Source organism: Hyperoodon ampullatus (assembly GCF_949752795.1).
Source record: "Hyperoodon ampullatus genome assembly, chromosome: 3".
Classification (NCBI taxonomy): Eukaryota; Metazoa; Chordata; class Mammalia; order Artiodactyla; family Ziphiidae; genus Hyperoodon; species Hyperoodon ampullatus.
In genome coordinates this window covers 120,307,119-120,328,743 of record NC_136916.1, presented here as the reverse complement: position 1 = coordinate 120,328,743, position 21,625 = coordinate 120,307,119, and the positions used below count along the sequence as shown (strand labels likewise).

The following is a 21,625-nucleotide window of genomic DNA, read 5'->3' as shown; positions in this document are numbered from 1 at the left end:
TCGACCTCAATTGGAAACATCCACACTGGGCAATTCAAATTTTCTGCCATTCTGTGCAAGTCTGCAAATGACCACTAAAGCTTTGCAAGTATTGATTTTCTTTTTAAAGATTTTTTTATATACATGTTTATTTATATTTATTTATTTTGGGCCGTGCTGGGTCTTCATTGCTGCGCGTGGGCTTTCTCTAGTTGCGGCAAGCGGGGGCTACTCTTTTGTTGTGGTGTGCGGGCTTCTCACTGCAGTGGCTTATCTTGTTGCGGAGCATGGGCTCTAGGCGTGTAGGCTTCAGTAGATACAGCACACAGGCTCAGCAGTTGTGGCTCGCAGGCTCTAGAGCACAGCCTCAGTAGTTGTGACACACTGGCATAGTTGCTCCGCGGCATGTGGGATCTTCCCGGCCCAGGGTTTGAACCCGTGTCCCCTGCACTGGCAGGAGGATTCTAACCGCTGTGCCACCAGGGAAGTCCCACAAGTATCGATTTGGGGTTACATATAAATTTTCACAAGTAGGTGAATTTACAAATACAGAATCTACGAATAATGAGGATCAACTGTAAAAACTTCCATTAAGTTACAAAGAGGCTTGAAAGTCTGTTACATTTTATTTCCCTTAATGACAGAAAAACATGTGATACAGTGTTATTTGGAAATCTGGTGTCTCCAGATATTTTATTTCCTTTAATGATGAAAAACATGTGATATAGTGGTATTTGAAAATCTGGTGTCTCCAGATAGGTATCTCAAGGGTCTTCTGTGTATCTATGCATTCAAGCATCAGCATACATATACATACACACACACACACACACACACGCACACAATCTTTCACTACAATATATAAAAGCACTAAACATATTTATTCATATATTCAAAAAATACTTATTGAATAACTACCATGTGCATAGTTTCAGGCACTGGGAATACAGAAGAGAAGAAAATGAAGTAATTATCTCATGGAGTTTACATTTAATGTGGGGAAGATTAAAAAAAAAAGATAATCAATCATCAGAGGACAATGAAGAAAGATAAAGCAAGATACAAGATAAGGGGATAGGAAGGGGCAGGTATTATTTTAGTTACAGTAGCCAGGGAAAGATTCTTTGAGGTAACATTTGAACCTAGACTCAAGTGAAATGAAGGATTGAACCTTACACAGGGGAATAACCACTCCAGGCAGAAGGAACAAGTGCAAAAGGCCCTGAGCTACAGATGTGCTTGGCATGCTAAAGATCATCAAAAAGGCCAGCATGGCTGGAAGACAGTGAGGGAAAAAGAAAATGAATAAGTTAAAATTAAAGAGGTAGCAACAGGCCAGATCTTATAGGGCCTTGGAGGCCATGATAAAAGCTGTGGATTAAATTCTGAGTGTGATGTGCAGGCACTTGGAATTTCCAAGCAAGAGAGTGACAATACCCATAATTTATGTTTTAGAGGGCTATGCTACAGAAAACACATGAGGAAGTTAAGAGTGGAAAGATGGAGACCACTCATGAGGCTACTGCAATAAACCAGGTACTAAGAGATGATGCCTGGGATCAGAGTAGCAGTGTGGGAGGTGGTGGAAAGTGGTCAGATTCAAGACATAGGAAAGCTGACAGAATCTGACAATTGACTAAATGAAAGAGAGAAGGCAAGGACAGCTTAAGCACCTGCCCTGAACAGTTCAGCAAATGACACTGCCTTTTACTGAGACAAGCAACACTTGGGCTGCAGCAATTTACACAGGGGAGAGGAATCAGTTTTATATATATACGAGATGGAATTAATGGATAGTTCAATTAGTAAGATGTCCACCCAGATTCCCAGACCTGCAATATTGGGAAGTTTAATTAGCAATAATTTGCTGACTATTTATTAGAAGTTAAAGAGGATTTTGTGAAAGTCTACTATCATTTATATTTTCTTCCTTGAAGAAAAATGTGTCAAAATCAAATAACTTTCTTAAAAATAAATTAATGAAAAGCAACCCAGTCATAAATTAAGAACTGTGAATAATCACATAAGCTGCATATGCAACATTTTTAAGCTACTTTACTTCCCACTCAGTGGAGTCACCAACATAATTTTTATTACCTGTGAAGTGTCATTTCATTTTCTTGATACAGTTCAGTCATTACTTTAAGTTTCTGCTGAAGTTTTTGAGTCTCACTTTCAAACTGTGTATTTTCTGACTGTAAAGATGCTTGTTCAGTCTGGAGATTTTTAATACAGTCTACAGAAAAAGTTTTTAAATCACAATTAAAGGAGCAAATATTCTGAGTTGCACAGTAACATTTCATAAAAATAAAAATTACCAAAAATAATTAATAAACTAAATTCTTTGCAACAGAAAATCTATAAGGTATTTTGTTCACCTAAATACCTTTTAACATTTTAAAGAGCTATATAAATTATTATACATTATTTTATTATTTAAAGATTTCCTTTAAAAAAATTTCCTAAAACCTTCAATATTCTAATTCTAGCATCTAATTTTCAGTCTAGGAGAAAAAAGTCACTAAAATTCTCAAAGTTTTGGTGATGAGGGTTTTGAAGGCAAATATTTTAGTTCAATATTTTCCATGAAACTACTTCCACATGATGAATAATGCATGTTTTTATCTAGTAAAAACTTTATCCATTAATAGTTAACTTCAACCCAGCCTCTTTTTAAGCCAAAATTTTGATATGTGTTATAAATCAAGCCAGAAATTTGGATCTTCTGATAACAAATGCTCCAAAGTCTTGCTAGCTTAAACCATATCAAGACTGGAAAGAAAAATACCAACTTTAGCTTTGTTTCAACCTAAAAGAATTATCTATTGAACTAAAATTAACAATTCTAATTAATTATGAATATTTTATAATTAGCGCAACCACTGTTTTTAAAACCTTATTACTCTTCCAACATAAGTTAATTCAACCCCTCTAAGTCTGAGGTGATATCTCCCCCAAAATGTGTATGAATCACCACTATACCATATATCTTAAAACAAGGCAAAACACTCTGCCTAAAGAGGGCAGTTTCAAAATCATACTAACAAGCATTAAAAGTTTATTAATTACATGTAATAGTATATAATTATTCTACAACATCTATTAATTAAAGGTACACACCAAAATGACAGTTAAAGAAAATACCTTAACATTAAATGATTAAATGTGCAGGAAACTGTCCACATCTGTCTTTCCACAGAAATTTTAAAATCTATATCAGTTAAAAAGTGTTGACCTACGCTTTAAGCCATTGCCACTGTTAAGTCTTAATAATTCTTAACAAGCCATTGTTACGTCATTTAACTGACATTAATGTTGGATATTATCTCTATTAAAATTGGATCATCCCGGGCTTCCCTGGTGGCGCAGTGGTTGGGAGTCCGCCTGCCGATGCAGGGGACACGGGTTCATGCCCCGGTCTGGGAGGATCCCACATGCCGCGGAGCGGCTGGGCCCGTGAGCCATGGCCGCTGAGCCTGCGCGTCCGGAGCCTGTGCTCCGCAACGGGGGAGGCCACAACAGTGAGAGGCCCGCATAACGCAAAAAAAAAACCAAACTGGATCATCCCTACTTAAAAAAAAAATTAAACAGTTAAATCTTCATTATATTTTTGTACTTCTACCTTAACTATTTTGTTTCAAATCCTCTGTATCTTAAAAGAGGACTGTAAATGATTACCGAAAAAGGCAAGATCAGAGGAGAAACAGTTTAGAAGAAAACTTTCCTGTTATGAATAGAAGGTCAATTACAGAAATTTATCTTTCATGACCCATTAAAAAAAAGAAAGATGTGGAAGAAGCATACAAACACAAAGTCTCCAAATACTACTTTTAGAAAATAATAATTTGCCAAGAAATTTTATTAAGTGATGGGGTAACTGGTGAGCAAATTCCTTGCTATTCTAGCACTTACTACAGTTCCTCACTGAGAGCCTGTTAATGTACTAAAATATGGCTTCCTTGAAAGCAGGCTCCATATCTTTTCCTCCTGTAAATCTCCCATGGCTTTTAGCACTATGCTTTACATATAGCAAAATGTTATTTTTAAGTTAAAATTAATGTTTTTCAAAATCCAAAAAAAATCCAACTACCAGTATCGTGTGAATAGGGCAATGATAATTTTTTAAATAATCTGTATCTCTGGTGGTTCAACCTTTTCAAAAAGTGTCTTATTATAAATACAGTTCACTTATTTTAGAAATTTTTGAAAATACAATTAAGTACAAAGAAAATAGAAATCTGTCCCGTATTCAAAAAGAATCATGGTTGACATTTGAGAATGTCCTTCCATTATTTTTTTATGCTAACAGTTACGGTGAATTTTTTTTTTTTTTACAAAATGGAATGTTACTTATATCAACTTTAAAAAATGTCAAACCTAACTGCATTTGTTTACTTTAGGAAAAAAACACTATCAGCAAAATAAATAAAAATCTTTTCAATTAAAAAAAAAACTTCAGTTCTACAGGTCTAACATCATTCCTGTATGTGCTAATATAATATGCATGTACATTAAAGGAAAAAACTATTCTGTAAAAAGTTCTGTAAAATACAGTAGTACCACTACTAAAAATCAATTTTGCAGTTAACAGATTTTTTTTTAACATCTTTATTGGAGTATAACTGCTTTGCAATGTTGTTATTTTCTGCTGTATAACAAAGTGAATCAGCTATACGTATATATATATCCCCATATCCCCTCTCTCTTGCACCTCCCTCCCACCCTCCCTATCCCACCCCTCTGTTAACATTTTTAATTTGCTACTTTTTAACAACTAAAACCATACCACACGTATGACACTGAAATTCAAAGGTAAGTAGTTTTACATGTTTTTTAAAATAATGCCATTAATTTTATATAAATATGGAGAAAAGGATATGGCTTTACCAACAACAATAAAACCTCATGACTAACTTTTCAGATAACCAACAAAAGTAAAAAAAAAATCAAATTGTATCTCCCCATAATTGATTCAATTAATGTACCATTCTCTATAAGATGTATTTATTTAGAAAAACTTTATAAGTATGTAGATTACCTACCTGTAAGCTCTTCTTTTGTTTTATCAACTTCGGATAATTGAGTGTAAATTTGGTTTCTTTCTCCTTCTAGGGTTTTTAAAGAAGCTCTTAACTTCAAAGAATGGGAGAAGGAGAAGGAAGAAAAGCAACATTAATCAATTATACCAAAAAAAAACAAAAAAATCTCAACACACCATCCCAATCCCTTGAAGCTCTTTTACACTCTGATGAAATTATTGCCTAGACTACACAAACCAACAATGTAGCTTCCATCCTGGAAAGTTAGCAAAGTCATCAATAGTTGTAAATCTCCAAACAGGAACAGAGAAGATCAGTGACAGATGCTTGAATAGTAGCTATTTGCTTTCAGCACGTAAGATTTTTTTTTCATTTTTTGTAGTTCTGGGGGTTTTTTTTCTCCTGCAGTGGAAGCTTTGGAGTCTTAATGACTGGACCGCCAGGGAAGTCCCAGCACATAAGTTTTGATTAAAGCAACCTTCAAACTACATTACCAAGACTTCACATAGATCAATAAAGATCAGGATACCACTACTAGGATGAAAAAGGTTAGGGATAAACCATAAGAAAATGAATCTAATACCTACTTCTCAAAATAAGATATTAGGCAATAGGGGATCAGAAAATACTGAGACCAGAGGATGAAGAATGTATAAAGAGGGAAGTATGGGAGAATATATAGTAAACATTCTTAATATATTCCTTATCCAAAGAAATGAGTGTATACCTTGAAAAATTTTATGATAAATTCTAAAAATTAACAATATAATTTTATAATAACAATAGTTACTATAAAAAAAGAAAAAAGCAATTGAAGAAAATTCTGATCACTTCTAAAAATTCTATCACTTCATGGTAACTATAAAATGGACTTTTAAAAGTTACTAGGAAATATGGATGTTTATTTCTTTCTCTATATTCTTTACATTTCTGTAGTAATGCAAACCTTAGCAGCATGAATCAGTTTCTTCAAAGCTCCTTTTGGTTGATTATCTATAGTGAAAAACAAAAACATAATAATAAATTGAGAAAACAGTGCAATGCCACAACAGACATTCAAATGATTTTATTAGTTCACTCAAGTAGAGCCTTATAATCCCTCTTCTTGCTACAATAAAGAACTTAATATAAGGCAGAAGAGCCTCGAACCTGCTCCCAGGAAGCTAAACTAAAAAAGCACTGGAAGTACCACAGTATCATCTAACAAGGTTCTTCACCACTAACTCCAAGAACAGAGTTATAACAGGGATTTGGTATTCACCTAAATCCAGCCCACCATCTCAATTATTCTTAGAATCCTTCAGCACACAAAATATGAGTGGAATTATACTCCAAATTAAAACATTAAAAAAGCATGAGTTTTCTTATTAGAAAAAGAATTATTTCTTACAAAATAAAGCAGAAGTGAAAAAGTATAAACAGAACTATATGTATTTACTTTAAAATGTACTTTTCTTCCAACACATTAATGCTATCATCAAAGAAAATCTTTTTAAAAATCACACCTTCTCCTTAATATTTGTTAATTATACAGGGGATGGAGGGAGAGAAAAGAGAAAGGGCACAAAAGTCAGAAGAACTATCATTGGGAGAAACTGGATGAATATACATGAGACTTCTCTGTACTGCTTTTACAACTTTCTGTGAGTCTATAATTATGTCAAAACAAAATGTTCTTTTTTTAAGTCAAAGGAATTGGTTTGAAAATACACTAGGTGGCTATAGTGAACCTAACTTTTGCTGAGTTTCCAGACTGCAACCAGCAATGGCAATAAGAATTTGGGATGGCCAAGATTAAAGTACTGTAAACATCTGAACCATCTAAAAAAAAAGGTATCCTGAGGCGTTCATTTATATAACACTCGTTTTTCAAACTACTCACCCAGCCATTTGATCAGCTTACAGTACAGGGAAAAACAGGCATGGAAATGATTATGATGCAACGTGAAGAGTGCTGTAATGTACAACATATAAAAAGAACAGAGAGGGAGAAGACTGAAGGTCTATCTGAGGGGCTGAGAAAAGATTTACTGAAAAGGTGTTATCCCAGCCGAAACAACCATAAGGGATAGTGAGAGAGGGACAGGATATTACACAAGTATATAAAGAACATGGTGCACATGGGGAACTAAAAGGAAATACAAGAGCCAGTCATCGTTTTCGGTAAAAGAGGATAAGTCATGACTTAATACCTAAGTCCGCACCATTCCCTGAATCACTCTTCATTTCCAAGTTATCATCATCTGTTATGTCTTCTCCAAGCACAGCAGCCCAGTCTTTCATCTTTTGTAAGTGCTCAGTCAGAGACTTGACATTTAGCAAAGGGGGAAAAAAAGAGAGAGGGTAATACCTTATGCTAACAGCTTTACAACTTCTGAATGCATAGCTGTAGTCTAAAAATCAATCCACATAGATGACGGTACAGGAGCTCTTATTCTCCACCTGGCATAAAATATGTAAAAACTCTCAAAAACTAACATTTATTTACTATTAAACTCTGCAAGTTAAAAATCAAAACTGGTTATTCCTAAATCAAAAACAATACTTGATAATGGCCCATTTTTGCTAAAAGTATCACATGACTATAAAGGAACAAAACATTTCTTACATGATGTTTCTCACTTGCCATAGTAAGAGTGGTCATTAACATGAGAGTCAATTTTGTGTGAAGTCAAACAAATCCTCAAGTGAGGTACGTGATATATGAAAAAAATCACAGATTTCACAGATACAATTTATTCAAGTAAACAACTAGATGAGGAGCTCAACTGACATAAAGAAAAGGAAATTATAAAAGAGAATCTGAATTGGAACGTTAGAGGTTTTCCAACAGTACTTTTTTGAATTTTCTTAAATAAAGGAAGATTTTCTTAAACCATAGAGAATAAAATAGACTGTCCCACGTATTTCTGTGGAAGGACCCACCTAAAAAAACCCATTCTGCTCTACAATTTCCACCCTTCGATCTCCTCCCTCTTGAGTTCCAGGCACAAATATCATGGCCTACAACTTTGAGTAGAGCTTGAGATTAGCATCTCATTCTTGTTCTGTTAGGAAGAGTCCCAAGTTCTTTAGTAGAGTAAGTTTAGGGGAAAAAAATAAAACAACAAAACAAATAAAACAACAAAAAAAATAAAACAAATTATGAATACAAATCCTAAAGATGGAATCTTAAAAACATCCTTAGTAGCAACGTAAATAGCATAAATGTATAGCTTTCAAGATAAAAACATCCACTTCACTGTGCAGATTACAGAATGTTAATTGTACAGCTTATTACTTAGTATTTACACTTGAGTATCTGTTTGCAGCTTGAAAGTGTAAGATTTAAAAGGGTAGGCAGGTGGACATATATACACTACCAAATGTAAAATAGATAGCTAGTGGGAAGCAGCTGCATAGCACAGGGAGATCAGCTCAGTGCTTTGTGACCACCTAGAGGGGTGGGATAGGGAGGATGGGAGGGAGATGCAAGAGGGAGGAGATGTGGGGATATATGTATATGTATAGCTGATTCATCTATAAAGCAGAAACTAACACACCATCGTAAAGCAACTATACTCCAATAAAGATGTTAAAAAAATAAATAAATAAAATAAAAGGGTAGGCAGGAAAAAGTGGTAGGAGGGAGAGACGGGGTGTAGGAAAAAAAAAATCAAAAAATCCGAATAGTAATATCAACTATTTTATTCCTATTGGAGTCAAATTTCAATTAGATTTACTTAAAGTATTCCTCTCTGTAAAAGTACATATAACAGTTAATCTAGTATTAAAGACATTCAGCCAATACACATAATCTCATTTGTCCATTTTATAAAATTCTTTCCAACCTCTTCTTATCAACAAAAAAAGATGGCAGTCTTAAGATAAAAGGTAAAATCCAATATCCTTTGTCTCTCTTCACTAAATACCTAGGCTAAAATACAGAGGAGAGAAGAAAAAAGGACACAGGGAATATAGATGTATATATACTACAAATCTACAAAGTCTTCAAGGAACATTAGGCAGCAAGGATAACAACACTGGTACAAATTGGAATGTATATGCCCAAAAGTACACTTCTTCAAATTTGGCCAAATAAATTATCAAAATAAAAGCTGCTAAAAACAAAAATTCTCAAATTTCACAAATTAGTATAAAATTCTAGCTTAACTCATTCACTAAACCAGTAGGGTCATTTACCTTAATCTGATTTTCTTTATCACATAGAACTTGTTCCACATGTACTTTGGAGTCTTCGAATGTTATTTTCTGTTTATTAAGTTCATTCACTTGTTCCCTCCATTCTTCAGCTTCTTGTGAAAGCTAAAATTCAAACCCCAAATAAAAAGAAAAACAACTCATATTATCCATCATACTTATGTGTAGGTACACTTATTTATATATCTAAGGTGTATCATTAATAGAACCTCACAAAAAGGAAAAATACCTCATATTTTCTTATCATACGTAGGTGTAGATGCACTTATTTATATACCTAGGTGTACCACTAATAAATATACAACACAATGTGTTACTGAGAAGGGAGAGAGAAAGGGAGGGGGGGAAGGAGAGAGGAAGGAAAGGAGGAATGGAATGAGGAAAGAAGGGAAGGAAGGAAAGCAGGAAGGAAAGAAGGGCTACTGTTTTCAAAGAACTTTCAAAACAGGGGTAAGGCAAAATAAGACACTTAAAACAATCTTCAACTGATTTACATAATAAACTTATATCAAATAAAAAGCATTCTAAGACAAGCATATTTGTTAGCTTTGGCCATTCCTTACCATTCCTTATATCCCATATAACATGCCATACCTTACTTGTATTAAAATTTATTTTTTTTAATCATGTGCCATTTTGTGGTTAACTAACCTTCAGAAATACCATTAATCTAGAACAGATCAAATTCTGCATAAATAATCTTTTACCGTATATACTTTTACAGGAGAGGAAAGACTTTCTCAACATGAATAAAAGATAAAGATTGTTATAAAAGATAAACTTAACTACATACTGCTTAAAAGCTTTGCAAATCAAAAAATAACAGAAAATTTAAAAACAAGCAAGTAATGAGAAAGAAATTCTTATATATACCAAAGGGTTAATAACCTTGACATGCAAAGAGCTCTTAGAAGTCATTAAGAAAAATAGCCCCCCACAAAAAAATAGAATCAGCAAGCAATTTACAAAAGAATTGGCCTATATATATATATATATATATATATATATATGAAAAAAAAAGGCCAATTTTATTTAGTCTTTAAAACTCTATTCTATCAAATAGTAATTACTGGGTTTCTCTGAAAAACTAAGGCTTCATTAGCATATTCCCTAGCACGAGAAAAACCAATCCTTCTCCATGCATGTATAATAGAATAAGACAACACTGACAGATTAAAAATAAATAAGAATTGAAGAATGAAACTTAGATTTGGTGATTGGCTGGTCTCTAGTGATTTACTAAAGAGACTGTATACACAGCATGCAGTCTTATAAGGTTAAAGAAGGAATGTGTTAGAACATGGAATCAGTGAATACAGAATAGTTTATTTCAAGAACTCTGGTGATTAAAAAGAATTAGATGAAAGCAGCTATAAAGAGTAAGACAATCTAGGTGAAATTTTTTTTCAAGGTACAAAAGGTCACTTTTGATTATATTGATAACATAGCAAAATTAACACAGGGTGTACAACCACTTTCTCCTGAAATCTACTAAGATGACAGTAAAGAGGTTTAAGGGAAAAAAAGCATAAACCCACAAAGAAAAAGTGAAAACGTGATGAGGAAAAAGATAATTCTAGAAGTGGAAAGTGGAAAGAGATGGAAGCACGGTAAAAGACCAGACAGAAGTGAAATCTAAGGCAGAAGATGGGAGACTCTAAAAGCAGGTTGACTTGATACAACTCAGAACGGCTCATGATTTGGAGGCACAAGTACTACGGTGTATGTGGAATGAAAAGAGGAGGACTGCCCAAAAGTCTGTATGAAAAGCAGTTAGAAAATCCCCTAAGTTCTCCCTGCACACATATACACACACTCTAATTCTCAATCCATCCCTCTCCCCCACACACACACCACTGTCTTTCACATGCATGCACACATGCATGTGCACAGGCACACTCACACACATACACACACATCTGGCAAGAACCTGGAAGGTTATGCTCTGGAGAGCTAGAATCTGAAACTCTGGGACACCTGACCCAGGTAAAGGTGTGAGTAACAAGATGAAAACATAAAAGCATTAAGCGAAAGTTGACTTACTGAAATGAAGGGTGAGATACCAGCCCTCCTTACCTCACTAAGCTGCTTACCTCACTGTTGGCAAACAGGTTTATACCTCCCAAATGGGAACTATGGAGGAGTCATCCCTGTGGAAAATGGTCTTTGAATACCAACAATCGGGGATCCTCCAATGAAATACCCTAGCCAGATTACCCTACGGAGGGGTCCACGAAAAACACAAACAGAGCTTCCAATTAGATTTGGAGGGCTTCACTATTAAATGAGCAGACACCCAAGAACCATCAAATACCTGAAAAAAGAAACTCTTAGATAAAAGACATAGACTAAAACAGAAAATAAAGGAGCTCAAAGGAAACAAGGCAACTCAGGGAAAAACGTGTGAAAAAAGAGAAAAAAAAAAAACCATAATGTCCTCAGCAAAGTAAGACACTGCATCCATGAAACCAGAAAAAGGCATAAGCAAAACAAAGAACTCTTACAAGTGAAAAATATCAGAGAATAAGTGAATGAAAGTTCCACAGACACAAAGAAACCAAAAAAGACATTTTCAATAATTTCATATATCATACAAAATACACCCCAAAAAGTATGAAATAATTTAAGTAAATTTCCCAGAACTGAATCAAGAGCAAGTTTCCAGACTGAGAGTATCCAACAAATGTATAGAAAAAGACCCACACTAAGGCACACCATCATGAAATTTTGGAGAACTGGCAACAGTGAAAGATATTAAAATTTTCTACCGGGGAAAAGAGTAGGTCACAAAAAAGGTTCAGTAATCCAAATAGCATTTGACTTCTCAAAAGTAATACTGGAAAATGAAGACAATAGAGTGATTATGTCAAAATATCAAGAAAAAAAATTTCAACCCAGAAGATACCCAACCAAAATGTTAACAGTATGAAAGAAGAAGACAGTCTAAGTCATGAAAGTTTTTTAAAAGTTACCTCCTATACCTTTTCTCAGGAAGCTAATCAAGGGAATTCACCACATAGAAGCACAGGTAGGACACAGGAAATAAAAGATCTAACACAAAAGAAAGACAAGGGAAAGGATGGGGGTGAAGTGAAATCTCAGAACAGCAGAAGTATAACAGACCTAGAGAACAAGTTCCTACTGGACCAGGAGGATGGAAGACCCCAGGAAGGACTGCTTCAAGGAAAAAATGAAATTAATAGATTAACCAAAGCATTTGAACACATAAATATTTACATAATCTCTAAAAGAGATATATATGATTGAACTACAGATGAATTACAGATAGGTATAAAAGAAACAAGACAATTATTAACTCTAGGGCAAATAAAATGTTGAGTGAAACGGAATATGTAATCAGAGCACACCATGTGTCTCAGCTGTATTATTTAGAAAATCATAAATAATATAATCATTAAAAAATGTTCCCACTGAAAAATTATAACTGTATCGGGACAACAGCTGGAGAGGAAATATATTTGGGTATGTGGCAGTGTCTACATATGTGGGGAGGAAGAGGGTAAAAGTTAAATCCTCATTAGATCTGCCACAACAACTGCTTCTGTCTTCAGGGCCCAGACACACAGCTGCAATAACTCTCATGGTATTCTCTGCCCTCCTTCAGTCTGGCTTTGAAGATTTGTGATAAATGCTATTTGTTATTATTATTATTAAAGTGCTGAGTGCCCGGGCTTACTTTCACTCCTGGCGGAAGAGGGTTCCAGGAATACAGACCTCTGTATCCTATATAAAAGAGACACCATAGGATATACATAGGAGATTGTCCTGCTCTTGTGGTCTCCAGAAAGAGCCTACTTTTGCCCCTAGCATGGGTCAGTCATGACTATGCCCTTCTAGAACGTTTATAATTACATACTCACAAGCTGGAGTCCCTTTACAGTACAAACCTGTTTCTGGCTTTCCTGAAGTTGAGAATTTTCACTCAAAGCTTCCTTTATAGCTACCTTAAGTCTTTCTTCATTCATCTGAAATATTTTGAAGGTTGTTTTGGCCTAAGTAAAATACAACATATTGAGATTACAAGAATTAGTTTAACACAATAGCTCTTTTTTATACACATTCCCTGAAACACGGAATTAAAATAAAAAATGTGCCAATATTAATAGGAGAGGCAGCATGCTGTAGCAGAAAAAAAGGCTGGCCTAGACTCAAGGTCTAGTCACTCAAGGTCTAGTTGCTCTGCCACTAACTTGCCACATGACCTTGGACAAATGATTTAACCTCCTGTAACCTTCTATGTACTACACGGCAAATTCTGTTAACTTTCTACTGTCTGTCTCTCTTACCAGAATTTAAAATCCACAAGAGTCTTTCTATTTTGTCTACTAATATTAAGTGCCAATCACCTTCAACAGTGACTAGTACATAGCAATGGCTCAATAAACACTGTCCAATGAAAAAAATGAACTTTCCTCAGATACCCTGTATTTTTAAAATACATCTGAATTCTATTATTATACCTTATTCTTTAATTATAAAAGTAATAGTAAAATGTAACTGATTTTCAAAAGCAACAGAGCTATTAAAGTAATTCAACTTACTTCAGATACTTGTGATTTGAGGGACTTTGATTCATCTTCTAGGGACTGTATCCTTTTTGAAATATCCACCATCTAAAAAGGCAGTATAAATCAATAAACAAGTATATACTAAACTCCTCCAGTTTCCAAGATGCCATATATATTAACTATATTATTAACCTAACATTTTTGCTCCAAAAGTGAGGGTTCAAATTAAGAAACATTCTCAGCCATATGCTTAAAGGGATTTCATACAAAAGTTACATAACAACAGTATTTCAACTCATCTTTAATATTTTGTAACACTTAAGTTATATAGGCTCAAAAGAAGTCCACTAGCATCATATCTTACTAAATAGTCTCACACACATCAAGATCATCCTTAAGACAGATTTTAAAATAGAAAGACAAAGGAAAGTTAAAGTTCTTAATACATGTTTTGAGTAATTTTTAAAAATCCACTATGTATGTGACTGTTCAACTTAAATTATTTATGTGAGCTACTTCCATAGTGGAAATAGAAAATTTCTATAAGAATATAAGAAATGTAACATAATAATGGTAACCCCTAACAAATGAAAAGAGCTAGTGGATCTGGAAATTTTTATTCTCCACTTTACAGCCTTCTGTATTCTTTGGATTTCTTTTTTTTTTTTTCCAGTGCATGTAATACTTTAACCAATATCATGTCATTTTTTTAACTCAATATATTTTTTTTTCCTACAGTCTCCTCAAACACAAAAGTCTTACCAATTCATCTTGTTCCAAATGTTTAGATTTCTCTTCTTTTAACTCTTTTTCTAGAATGAGTATTTCATCCTCAAGTTCAGATGTGGACCTAGTCAGCTTTTCACAGACTGCCTAAAAGAGGAAGCCAACTTTATAAGACTGACATGGAAATTTTTGGTCAAGATAAATCAGATGAGTGTAATCAAATACATACACTATAAGTTAAATAAGTCTAGTTTGTATATTTGTTCATTTTTATAACACTGAAATAACAGCAATACTAGCAGGTATCGCAAATTTTTTCTATAAAGAGACAGAAAGTAAATATTTTAGGCTTGAAGGCCACACAGTTTCTGTCCCAGCTATTCAACTGATATGCATATGTAGTGAGAAAGCAAAGGCTATACGTAAATGAATGAGCATGGCTGTGTTTCAATAAAATTTTATTTACAGTAACAGGTGGAGAGCTCAGAGTGTAGTTTGCCAACTTCTGCTCTAAAGCATTGTAAAAGAAACCATAAGAAAAAAACCAAATTTAATATAAATACATAAAATAAAAAATAAATTCAAAAAACAATCAAGATAATATTCCACACTGAATTAAGACATATTTTCTGTGACCTTTTTAATTTAAAATGATTAGTTGTTGGATTATTCCAATTGGATTTTAAATACTATAATAAACATACCTCTGATATTTGTGATCCTTCAACAAACTTGTTAAAAAAAAAACCAAAAGAATCAAAGAATTTAATGCAGGCCAAAATAAAAGTAGCACAACTACATACTATATTATACTGGTTAAAAAACTCATTTACATATATACATACATATATATATATATATATATGTATATATATTTCCCCAAATTTGACTATCTGATTATATGAATTCTCTGACTTGAATCAAAATTAATCTATTGTTTTGATTTTATCTATAGATTCAAACATCAATTTTTTTAATTATAACACATTATAGTTTATATTCAACTATGTTTACCAATCTTGAAAATAAACACTGTATGTTTAAAAAAATTACTAAAATTAGAGGAAAACTTCCAAAATATTCATTATAAAGTAAAAATTTAGCTAATTTTACGGGCAGATTACATAAATTCAATGCCTGAGAATAAATTGGTATGTTTTATTTTATCCACAACATCACAAAGCTTGAGTAAATATTTTTGCTCTCCAGTTTTTGCTGTTTTGTCAGCATGCTAAATTCCTTATAAAATTCTTTTAATCAATCTAATAAATTACTACCATAACAGCAGTTAAAACAGAGGGTCAACAAATAAAATACAACAATTTCAACAAGTTCTTAAGAATATTAATAGGTAACAAATGAAGAAAGAAAAGGTTAAGAAATTAATTTCATTTGGAATTCAATTTATAATTTCCTTTGGACTCTACTAAGAAATTCTGATTCATGATACATATGCTTTCTGATGATTACAGACATCAGTGATTGAGAACCGCCAAGCTGAAATGACTGAACTTGTACAACAAAGGTACAAAGTCCATTGTTTTCTACTTTAATATTAGTATGCTTTTTACAACATTTCCATCTCTAAAGAAATTGCTATTACTTACCCTAATCTGTCATAGCTTAGCTAAATGACAAATTATCACAGTTTCCTTCCTTACTATTACCTAAATCATGCCTCACTCAGGAGAGCTGACTCTTTATCTCTTCCAAACTCCACATTCAGTGGCATCATGTTGGTACCTTGAAACTGGTCAACGTGGGAGTATTTACACAACAGAACCCAGCAAATGCTACAAATAAAGGCTCCTGCTTTTTAAAGAGCCAGCTGTTAAACATTTACCAGCACACCACTGTGTATAACATAAATCTTTGGTCTAATTCTAGTCAGCTCCTAATACATTGGTATGAGGTAAAGGCAAGTACTGCCTCAACTTAGATAATTTTTCATTGCCAACTATTCCTAAATTTATGAAAATAAATCCTATTTCTCCTTCCTAGAGCAAACTGAGTCAAAAAAGAAATGGTTACCTTAATACACTTCCCAGGAATGAAGAATAAAGAGCTTCTATATAGCTCTAGATTACATTGAACTGAATATGCTTCACTGAAAACAAGTTATCAACAAGAGCTCAAATTTTTAAAATACCTTATGCTACTTACTAATATTCTGTTTCCTATATTTAACTTGTTCAGTTTTAACATCTAGAGATACTCTTTCACATTTCCTTTGAAATGTGAGTTTTGAGAAGATACATGACTTTCAAAATTTATGTTATTTAGTAAGAATCTTTCCCCTAACTTTTATAATTATACTATTTGTTTTTACCTCCAAACTTTGTGCTTCTGTTGACTCCTTCTCAAAGCTGGCATCCTTTAAAGATGACTCTAAGCCTTCAAACTGAAAGAAAGCAACACTGTAGTAAAAGGGCCATAAATTTTATTCCAAACTACACCTGCCCTATGACCCACCAATTCCATGAGAAGGAAGAGTAAATCCTCACTGCAGAAAGATAATATTGCCCACAGTTTCAAATTTACCACTATAATTTTTGTTATACTATTACTGATACTCAACGTAAAATAATCTGGCATTCAAGAAAACAAGATCTGACTGAGAACCAAGAGAAAAAAATGAGCAAGAGAGCAGACTCTTGGAGGATTCAGGTAATACAGTTCTCCTTCAGACATTAAAATAAGTAAGCTTGATATGTAAGAGGAACCAAAATAATTAAACCAGAAAAAAAGAACTACAAAAAGAGCGAAACAAACTTTAGAACTGAAAAAGGAAATAAATGAAATTAAGATGGTTTGAAAGACGATTAGACACAGATGAAAACAATTAGTAAAATGGAAGCTAGATTAGAAGAAAACATCTAGACTGAAGTGTGAACAAAGAGATAAGAAACCCAGAAAAGAACATAAGAGATACATGGGATATAGTAAAAAACTAAAATACAAGTATTTAAAATTACAGGAAGAGAAGAAAAAAAAGCAATAACAATATTTGAAAAGGTTATGATCAAGAGTGTTACAAAACTAAAGAAAGACATTAAGCCACAGATTCTAGAACATCATGAAGCCTAGGGATGATAAATAGAAGAAACCACATCTAGACAACTAGTAATGCTGCTGAAAATCAAAGATAAAGAGAAAATCATAAAAGTAGCCAGATAGTTTCTTAAGAAGTTATACAATACCTGCCCTATGACCTACCAATTCTAATACTAGATATTTACAAAAGAGAAATGAAAATATATACCCCACACACACAAAAAGATAGAATGATCATAGCAACTTTATTCATAATAGCCAAAAGCTAGAAATAACCATATTAAGTGGTAAATGGATAAAAAAATTGTGATATGTTGATGTAATGCAAATTTACTTGCAAGTTAAAATTTAAAAACTACTAATATATGCAACAACATAGTGAATCTCAAAAACACAATGCTAACTGAAAAAAGGCAGAAACAAAAGAGTATGATTTCATTTATACAAACTCTGAAACAGACAAAAACTAATTTACGGTGATAGAAATGAAAACAGTGGTTGCTGGCAGGGGTAGGGGACTGAGTGAAAATGAGCACAAGGGAAATATAAGGGTGATAGAAATGTTTTATGTATTGATGGGAGTGGTAGGTTCATGGGTGAATATACCTGTCAAAATTCACAGAACTGCATATTTAAGAATGTCCATTTTATTATATGAAAATTATACCTCAATTTTTTAAATTGGAAGAGAAAAAATACAAAACAAGATCACCAAATTGCAATAAAACTTATAGCTGACTTTGACCCACAAACAACATGCCAAGGAAAAAAATCAGTAAAATGAGATGTCCAAAGTGCTTAAAGAAAATAACTGCAACTGCCATCTCAGACTTCTATAAAGAGCATTATACAAAATGGAGAAATAAAGACATTATCAGACAAACAAAAACTAAGAGAATTTATCAACAGTATATTCCAGAAAAGAAAAGACCAGGAAGTTTCTCTATCCTTCAGGAGGAAGGAAAATCATCCCAGACAGAAGGTGGAAAGGAAAGAAAGAATAAAGAACAATGGAAAGAATAAATGTGTAGATAAATCCAAATGAATCTTGACTGTTTCAAAGGATAATAAAACGATTTGGAGGTTTATATAAATATAAAGTCAAAATATAGTGCAACAGGGCTTCCCTGGTGGAGCAGTGGTTAAGAATCTGCCTGCCAATGCAGGGGACATGGGTTCGAGCCCTGATCTTGGAAGATCCCACGTGCCACGGAGCAACTAAGCCCGTGTACCACAACTACTGAGCCTGCGCTCTACAGCCCGCGAGCCACAACTACTGAAGCCCATGTGCCTAGAGCCCATGCTCCGCAACAAGAGAAGCCACCACAATGAGAAGCCCGCGCACCGCAACGAAGAGTAGCCCCCACCTGCCAAAACCAGAGAAAGCCTGCATGCAGCAACAAAGACCCAATGCAGCCAAAAATAAAAATAAATAAAATAAATTAATAATGAGAAGAAAAATACATATATATATATATATATATATATAGTGCAACAGCACTTAGATAAAAAGGGGCAAGTGGAATTAAAGCATTCTAAGATCTTTGCATTATCCAGTAAGTAGCAACAGCACAAATTTATATTAGAATTTAATAAATTAAGGATACATGTTGCAATCTCTAAGGTAACCATTAAAAAAATAAAATCTATAACAAATGCATTCATGTAGAAAATACTGAATTAATAAATGACTATTTCAATCCAGAAGAAAACAAGAGAAGAGAAAAAGCCACATGGGACAGGTGGGTCAAATAGAAAATAAACAGTTAAGATGGTAGATTTGACCCCTAATAAATTAGAAATTACATTAAATGCAAATGAACTAAATAATCTAATTAAAAGATTTTTTTAGACTGATTAAAAAAAGCAAAACCCATCTGTATGCTGTTTCCAAAAGAGACAGCTTAAACAAGCATATAATAAGGTTGAAAGTAAAATAATGGGAAAAGATCTACCACGCAAATGTTCACCAAGTGAAAACTGGGGTTGTTACACTGTATATCAGACAAAGTCAATTACTACAAATACAAAACAAAAAGACAACCTTCAGAAGGCGAGAAAATATCTGCAAACGAAGCAACCAACAAGGGATTAATCTCCAAAATATACAAACAGCTCATGTAGTTCAATTATCCAAAAAAACCAAATAATCCAATCAAAAAATGGGCAGAAGATCTAAATAGACATTTCTCCAAAAAAAGACATACAGATGGCCAAAAAGCACATGAAAAGATTCTCAACATCACTAATTATCAGAGAAATGCAAATCAAAACCGCAGTGAGGTATCACCTCACACCAGTCTGAATGGCCACCATCAAAAAATCTACAAACAATAAATGCTGGAGAGGGTGTGGAGAAAAGGGAATCCTCTTGCACTGTTGGTGGGAATGTAAATTGATACAGCCAGTATGGAGAACAGTATGGAGGTTCCTTAAAAAACTAAAAATAGAACTACCATATGACTCAGCAATCCCACTACTGGGCATATACCCTGAGAAAACCATAATTCAAAAAGATACATGCACCCCAATGTTCACTGCAGCACTATCTACAATACAATAGCCAGGACATGGAAGTAACCTAAATGTCCATCAACAGAGGAATGGATAAAGAAGATGTGGTTGGGCTTCCCTGGTGGCGCAGTGGTTGAGAGTCCGCCTGCTGATGCAGGGGACACGGGTTCGTGCCCTGGTCCAGAAAGATCCCACATGCCGCAGAGCAGCTGGGCCCGTGAGCCATGGCCGCTGAGCCTGCGCGTCCAGAGCCTGTGCTCCGCAACGGGAGAGGCCACGGCAGTGAGAGGCCCACGTACCACCTCCCCATCTCACAAAAAAAAAAAAAAATGCTGTGGAAAAAAAAAAAAAAAGAAGATGTGGTACATATATACAATGGAATATTACTCAGCCATTAAAAAGAATGAAATAATGCCATTTGCAGCAACATGGATGGACCTAGAGATTGTCATACTGAGTGAAGTAAGTCAAACACAGAAAGACAAATATCATATGATATTGCTTATATGTGGAATCTAAAAAAAGGGGTACAAATGAACTTATTTACAAAACAGAAGTAGAGTCACAGATGTAGAAAACAAACTTATGGTTACCAGGGGATAAGGAGAAGGAGGGATAAATTGGAGACTGGGGTTGACATATACATACTACTATATATAAAATAGGTAACTAGTAAGAACCTGCTGTATAGGACAGGGAACTCTACTCAATACTCTGTAATGGCCTATATGGGAAAATAATCTAAAAAAGGTTAGATATATGTATACGTATAACTGCTTCACTTTGGTGTACATCTGAAACTAACACTACATTGTAATAAATCAAATATACTCCAATAAAAATTTTTAAAAAAAGAATTAGTACAAATAAAACAGAGGTATTCATGATAATAAAATGGTCAATCTAACTAAGCATATAAATAATTTTAAATCTATATGCATCTAACATAGCCTCAATATACATAAAAATCATAAAACTAAAAGAGAAAAATGAATCTACAATCTTAATGGGAAATTTTAACATATTTCTCTCAATAACCAATAGACGATATGAATAAAAAATTAACAAGTGACAATTTTTATATTTATATATCAATAAACTAGTAAATAAAATGGTATGGTGTTGACACAAGGATAATAATATGTATGTATGTATATTGTATATGAAACATTTACCAAAATCAATCTTATGAAAAGCCAGAAATTAAGTATCAACAAATAAAGGAGCAAAATCACACAAAGGATATTCTCTGAATTAAATACAATTAGGTAGAATTCGGCTAAAACTTAATAACAAATAAACTATTGGGAAATCCCCATATGTTAGGAAAGTAATAAATATCCTAACAAATAACCAATGTTTCAAAGAAAATATCACAATAAAATTTTTAAAATATTTTACACTGAATGATCAGGAAACCATGACATATCAAAACTAAGAAGATTCTTTAATAAAAGCCAAACTTGCCAAGTAAATTATAACTTTAATGCAGAAATTATAAAAGAAGGCTAAAAACTCAATGATTTTAGTATCCATCCCAAGAAGTGATAAAAAAGAAAAGCAAGTAAACCAAAGAAAAGTTAA

General features: G+C 33.6%; 1 protein-coding gene across 7 annotated transcripts in view; it reads right to left on the bottom strand.

Annotated features, from left to right (window-relative positions):
• Window positions 1-21,625, bottom strand: part of MIA2 (MIA SH3 domain ER export factor 2) — a gene marked incomplete at its 5' end in the record, with an annotated part of 112,125 nt that overhangs the window by 34,613 nt on the left and 55,887 nt on the right. For 3 of the 7 annotated variants that reach the window (XM_079699272.1, XM_079699273.1, XM_079699276.1), the window contains 9 exons: window positions 2,077-2,215; window positions 5,022-5,112; window positions 5,965-6,011; window positions 7,211-7,325; window positions 9,201-9,323; window positions 13,127-13,231; window positions 13,781-13,852; window positions 14,510-14,620; window positions 16,803-16,874. In XM_079699272.1, coding sequence (XP_079555398.1) covers window positions 2,077-2,215; window positions 5,022-5,112; window positions 5,965-6,011; window positions 7,211-7,325; window positions 9,201-9,323; window positions 13,127-13,231; window positions 13,781-13,852; window positions 14,510-14,620; window positions 16,803-16,874 — 875 coding nt within the window. Of the gene's footprint in view, window positions 1-2,076; window positions 2,216-5,021; window positions 5,113-5,964; window positions 6,012-7,210; window positions 7,326-9,200; window positions 9,324-13,126; window positions 13,232-13,780; window positions 13,853-14,509; window positions 14,621-15,177; window positions 15,205-16,802; window positions 16,875-21,625 lie in introns of all 7 variants that reach the window. The other 4 variants (XM_079699274.1, XM_079699277.1, XM_079699275.1 and 1 more) reach the window with 2 other exon arrangements.